The following is a 6,794-nucleotide window of genomic DNA, read 5'->3' as shown; positions in this document are numbered from 1 at the left end:
GCTTAACTTCTACACAAAGTTCAACACAGAAAATGGGTGGCAATTGGCAGAAAGAGAGTAGACACAGCTGGTATGGGCCTTGCCCTTTGAACTTTCCAGCCGGACTGTACATGTACGGAGAAATAGCTGGGCACTTAGAACCCTTATCTTGAGCCCTTCACTTCTAAGAAGCCAAAGGCAGCTGCAGAAATAGGGTGGGATGATATAAGATGAAGAGGGACAGAACGGGGTGAAATGCAGTTAAGTCAAGAAGATGCTGTCTTCTCCAGCCACTCTCAAGCTAATACCCATAGTGGCTCATGGAAGCAACAGGAGAACTTTCATATTTATTAAAACCATCAGCAGCACTAATACAGGAAAAGACACATTGGAGTTTCGTTATCATATGCATTACCCAACAATTAAAATATGAATACCCACAGTCTGCTAGATTTTGTATAGAACAAAAAACATGCTCCCTGACCAAGTTTGTATTTAAACAGGAATGGCATCTTCAAGAAACTTCCTTGATGGAGTAGCTTCTAATTGTTACTTTCAAGGTGGTGTCATTTGCAAGTGATGCAGCCCCACATAGCTGTGGATCATAGTAACTGGTTAGAATAAACTACCCAAGAGAGACCACTGGCTCCTTTAATACCAAGTCCCAAAGAGTTATGGCAAGAGCATTTTTAAAATGTTAACAACATTCACAATAAATCACAGTAGAAATAAACTGGGGTACTCTCAAAATAAAAGATATTCCTTACTCCAGCCCCATCTCCTGGGCACCAACTCCCTCCACCCCCACATGCTTGGATAACCATCAACATTTGGGATATTTCTTAATTCCTACTTTGGCTGAGATGAGGAGAACTGACACTACTGGGCGTAAATTGGGTCAACTCTCATTTTTAACCACTTGTATCTGTAGGCTGGGAGAATGACAATACAGTCTTACCTAGATTCATTAATTCCTTCTGACTAGGTTGACGAGTTCTTCGTAGCCATAGAAGATACTTCAGTCTGAAAACAGGACAGTCACCCTCTTTGCCCAGTTGTCATCTCCCACAATTCATAAACACATACAAACAAGTGCTTAGTTCTGTACACAGACCTTACAGAAGATGGCACACTAGAGCACTAGTGTTAAAAATGTTTTCCATAAAGAATGAAAAAAAAGGACATTTCTCACACTGGAGTTATGTCTGTAGTTTTGTCACATGATCCGTATCACCCAAGAACATGCTAATTCTATGTGAATTCAGTTTCTGCTATTAGAAGAACCACAGGAATACACAGTTCACTGTACATACACATGCCCTGATGCAAGCTAAGATAAACATTGGGATGTGACCCTTATTAAATCCTACAGTTAGCAGGATAAGAAGAATTGATCTGAAAGATTAGAGGGAAAAGAACACAGAAATGAACTATATTTCATGGGAAGGGACTCTGTGCTCCTTTCCCTGAAGGAGTCAATTTGCTCCTTATGCTCCATCATCACTTAAGGTCCTATCTTTCCTTGAAGATATTTTCCCTGCAACGTTCCCTAGAGAGATCCCCAAAGAAAACTCCTAAATCTTATTAATGGCAATAATAACAGTGAGCCTCTTTTGGTAACATCACCATTGTTGATGGGTCCTTTGTCCCAAACCCGTGTCTCATTTTTCTTTTCAAACAGTACCTTCGGTTAGCTTTCACAAAGATGCAAGCTTTAAACAAGTCAATTGGAAACAATGAAGAGAAAAGTTATAATCATTGCATTCATTGTGCAGAATTTCGCTCTCAGGAAGGTGGAAAGATACAAAGGCATGAGAAACTCAAGGAAAAAGCCCTTTTGGGGGGAAGATGTGTGCCCAACTACTATGGTATGTGAATAAATGTGGCAAGTCAGGCTGAGTCTCTCACTGCCTTTTTCCAAAGTAGCTGTGACCACCCTATTACAGTCCCACATTTCCCTTAGTACAGTTCTTTGGGCCAAGTATGGGAGAAATAACTTTTAAAGATTTACTCCATTTTCAGGCCTGCAAATTCATCAGCATTAGTCCCCTGGTCTTCAGATTTCCTTGTGGGGCTGATTTTGATGAAGCAATTGATTGAGTGAATAAGAATCATGATTCTGGAGGAGGGGATAATGGTCCCAAAACTGTGGGTCAGAATTTCAAATGGCTTGTCTTCTTTGATATTTTTAATTGTGGCCCACAACTAGGAAAGTGAGTACAATAAAAGCACCTCAGTCTTGAGGGAACTCATTGATATCAAATAAAATTATATCTTCAGTGAATCAGTTCTCAGTCATTATAATTACAGGACTTAGTCGGTATGAACTCTCTTATGCTTAATAAGAGCTGAGCTCCGGCTGAAACTCTTCTCACATTCGGTACATTCATAGGGCTTCTCTCCTGTATGAACTCTTTGATGTGTGATGAGGTTGGAGCTCTGGGTGAAACCTTTTCCGCACTGCACACACTCATAGGGCTTCTCTCCTGTGTGGGTTCTCTGGTGTTTAATTAGATCTGACCTTTCACCAAAGCTTCGCCAACACTCATTACATTCATAAGGCTTCTCTCCAGTGTGAATTTTCTGGTGTGTGATGAGATGAGAGCTCCGGCTAAAGCTTTTCCCACAAGCGTTGCATTCATATGGCTTCTCTCCAGTGTGGGTTCTCTGGTGCTGAACCAGGTGTGAGATGCGGCTGAAATTCTCCCCACATTCATTACAGTGGTATGGCTTTTCTCCTGTGTGGGCTCTGCGATGGCGCACAAGGTCAGAGTTCTGACTGAAATTCTTCCCACACTCATCACACTTGTAGGGCCTCTCCCCCGTGTGGACTCGATAGTGTTTGATGAGATCAGATCTCTCACTGAAGCCACGGCCACATTCATTACATTCGTAAGGCTTTTCACCTGTGTGGGTCCTCTGGTGCTGAGCTAGGTGAGAGCTCCGGCTGAAGCTTTTCCCACACTCCTCACATTCATAGGGTTTCTCACCACTGTGGGTCCTCTGGTGCTGAATTAGGTGAGAAAGCCGGCAGAAACTTTTTCCACACTCATTACATTTGTGAGGCTTCTCTCCAGTATGGATAGTCTGATGCTGTATGAGGTGAGAACTTCTTCCAAAACTTTTCCCACACTCATTACAGTCATAGGGCCTCTCTCCAGTGTGTGTTCTCTGATGCTGAATAAGGTGTGAGCTACGACTGAAACCTTTTCCACATTCGTAACACTTATAAGGTCTGTCCCCAGTGTGGGTCTTCTGATGTCTATTAAGGTCTGAGATCTGACTGAAGGCCTTTCCACAATGAGAACATATATGATATCGGATGCCTGTGTGGACTTCTTTGTGGACAAGCAGATCGGTAACTTGTTGGAGAGGATAGCTTACCCACTCTTCTGCAGTTAAATCTCCCCACTGTCTTTCTGACCTATCTCCGCTTTCAAAGGCCTCTTCACTTTCAGTGTTTTCCTCAGCATTCTCAACAGGTCTTTCAGATGTGGTCCCAAATTCTACATCTTCACTAATCTCTTGCTTCGGATTCACCTCATTCTCACTCCTGATCTCAAAATCTATAATAAAAGATAAATAATGAGACATAAATGCACAAAAAAATCCCTACATGCCAGGCACTATACTAAATTCTTTTCTTTTTTGTTTTTTAAGAGACAGGGTAGGCTAGGCATGGTGCCTCAGACCTGTAATCCTTGCACTCTGGGAGGCCAAGGGCGGGAGGATCCTGTGAGTTTAGGAGTTTGAGACCAGCCTGAGAAAAGTGACACTCTGTCTCTACTAAAAACAGAAAAAAATAGCCAGGTGTGATGGCAGGTGCCAGTAGTTCCAGTTACTTGGGAGGCTGAGGCAAGAGAATAGCTTGAACCCAGGAGTTTGAGGTTTCTGTGATCTAGGCTGAGGCCATGGTACTCTAGCCCAGGTGGCAGAATGAGACTCTGTCTCAAAAAATAAAGAAGTAAAGAAAGAAACAGGGTCTCAGTCTGGCATTCAGGCTAGAGTTTAGTGGCTCAATCATAGGTCACTGCTGTTTGAACTCTTAGACTCAAGTGATCCTCCTGCCTCCGCCTCCAGAGTAGCTGCAACTATAGGTGTGTACCATCACACCCAGCTTGGTAATTTTGTTCCAGAGACAAGATCTCACTACATCACCTACTTATCACCCAGGCTAGTTTCAAACTCCTGGCCTCAAGTGATCCACCTGGTCTCTTAAAGTGCTGGGATTACAGGTGTGAGCCACTATGCCCAACTCTTAAATTATTTACATAAATTATTTCATTCATTGTCACAACCATCCTGAAAGTCAAGCATTATGATGATTTTTATTTTATGAATGAGAAATCTAAGACCCAGGCAAGTGAAATGACTTGCCCAAAGTCACACTAGTAAGTGGCAGAACAAAGATACAAACAGGTCTGTTGATAAAAAAAATTCATGCTCTCTATCACTATAGTTAATGGTTCTTTAAGAAAACTATATGTACTCTTGATATTTTGAAAGAAGAAAGTAACAGAAAATATGAGACTCTAAACTAGAATTTCTAGAATTTTTTATTTGTGAGTATTTTTCTAATTTCCCAAGCCTTCATCATTAGCATTATAAAATATTTACTAAGAACCTACCATGTTAGTGTGGAGAAAAGTGAATTTTTAGCTATCTGTGTCATGTCTTAGCTGACAGAAAAAGTGACTGCCCGATGTCACTTGCTACTTTTCAGTGGCCTTTTAATGAAAATAGGGCTGGGAAGGCTGGAAAAGGCAAAAGAGATGTATGGCTCAGAACGTTTTTGACATTGATGAATTTGATTTAATATGCAGTCTTTAAATGACAATCAAAATATACAACCACTGTCTATAAGAACTTTATACTAGGCCAGGTGTGGTGGCTCATGCCTGTAATCCTAACGTTTCAACATTTGAGGAGGCTGAAGTGAGAAGATTGCTTGAAGCTTGGAGTTTAAGACCACCCTGACCGTAGTGGAACTCTGTCTCCACACACACACACACACACACACACACAAAAAAAAAAAAAAAAGAAAAGAAAAATTAGCCAAGTTTTGTGGTGTGCACCTATAGTACCAGCTACTCAGGAGGCTGAGGCAAGAGGATTGATTGAGCTGGGGAGTTTAAGGTCCCATTTAGCTAGGATGATGCTACTGTACTGTAGCCTGGGCAATAGTGTTACCTTGTCTAAAAAACAAACAAAAAAATCAAAAAACAAAAAAAAAATTATATACCAGATATTGCATTCTTCAAACTGAAAACTGGATTTCTTAATTCTTAGTATACTCTTCAGAAAGGTTAGTAGGTATGTTGGGAGAAAAAGGCCTATGGATAAATTTATAAATGGTGCATACTATATCTTCCACTTAGAAATCAACAATAGCTGATAACACATTAACAGTTCTGAGGAACCTTAAAGTAAAGAAGCCTTGTACACTGGATGCAGTGGCTCATGCCTGTAATCCTAGCACTCTGGGAGGCTGAGGCAGGTGGATTGCTTGAGCTCAGGAGTTCAAGACCAGCCTGAGCAAAATCGAGATCCTGTCTCTACTAAAAATAGAAAAATTAGCTGGGTATTATGGTGGGAGTCTGTAGTCCCAGCTACTTGGGAGGGTGAGGCCAGAGGATCCCTTGAGCCCAAGAGTTTGATGGCACTCTATCCAGGGTGACAGAGTAAGACTCTGTCTCAAAAAAAGAAGAAGAAGAAAGAAGAGAAAGCCTTGTAAACTGTGTAAATATTTATTTTGAAAAGAGTCTCACTGTGACATCTACATCAAACAGAAAGTGCTCCTAAAGGCAGTACCTGTCATCTAATAAACTTTTTTTTTTTTGAGACAGAGCCTCAAGCTGTCCCCCTGGGTAGAATGCCATGGCATAACAGCTCAAAGCAACCTCCAAGTCCTGGGCTCAAGCTAGTCTCCTGCCTCAGCCTCCCAAGTAGCTGGAACCACAGGCACCCACTACAACGCCCGGCTATATTTTTGGTTGTTTTTTGGCCTGTCATTGTTATTTGGTAGGCCCAGGCTGGATTCGAACCCGCCACCTTAGGTGTATGTGGCTGGCGCCTTAGCCACTTGAGCCACAGGCGCCAAGCCTTTTTTTTTTTTTTTTTTTGAGACAGAGTCTCACTAAGTCATCCTCGGTAGAGTGCCATGGCATCACAGTTTACAGCAACCTCAAACTCTTGGGCTTAAGTGATTCTCTTGCCTCAGCCCCTCAAGTAGCTGGAACTACAGGTGCCCACCACAATGCCAGGCTATATTTTGGTTGCAGCTGTCATTGTTTAGCTGGCCAGGCCAGGTTGGAACCTGCCAGCTTGGGTGTATGTGGCCGGCACCCTGCCGACGGAGCTACAGGTACTGTCCCCAATAAACAGTTGTTAATAGTAGTAGGTGGCTCTTGTTCATCTATAAAATGAGGGTAATAATCCCTTCTTCAAAGGCTGTGGTGAAGCTTTTTTTTATTTTAAGAGGTCTCAGCCTCCTGAGTAGCTGGTACTATAGTTCATGCTACCATTCCTAGCTAAGTTTTTTAAATTTAAATTTTTTGTACAGACAAGATCTTATGGGTAACAAGTGTTACCCGGGCTAGTCCTCAAGAAATCCTCCCAGGCAGGCACCTGTGGCTCAGTGGGTAGGGCACCAGCCCCAATATGCCAAGGGTGGCGGGTTCAAACCCAGCCCTGGCCAAATTGCAACAAAAAAAATAGCCAGGCATTATGGCGGGCACCTGTAGTCCCAGCTACTTGGGAGGCTGAGGCAAAAGAATCACCTAAGCCCAAGAGTTGGAGGTTGCTGTGAGCTGTGA

At 42.4% G+C, this 6,794-nt stretch overlaps 1 protein-coding gene across 1 annotated transcript in view; it reads right to left on the bottom strand.

Annotated features, from left to right (window-relative positions):
* Positions 1–307: 307 nt before the first annotated feature.
* Positions 308–6,794, bottom strand: part of ZNF436 (zinc finger protein 436) — a 10,273-nt gene continuing 3,786 nt past the window's right edge. The window contains exon 3 of the mRNA XM_003783801.2: positions 308–3,545. Coding sequence (XP_003783849.1) covers positions 2,293–3,545 — 1,253 coding nt within the window. The 3' untranslated portion in view covers positions 308–2,292. The remainder of the gene's footprint in view (positions 3,546–6,794) is intronic.

Source organism: Otolemur garnettii, unplaced genomic scaffold (assembly GCF_000181295.1).
Source record: "Otolemur garnettii isolate 467f Iridium unplaced genomic scaffold, OtoGar3 scaffold00009, whole genome shotgun sequence".
NCBI classification, from domain to species: Eukaryota; Metazoa; Chordata; class Mammalia; order Primates; family Galagidae; genus Otolemur; species Otolemur garnettii.
This window is presented reverse-complemented; position numbering and strand designations above follow the sequence as displayed.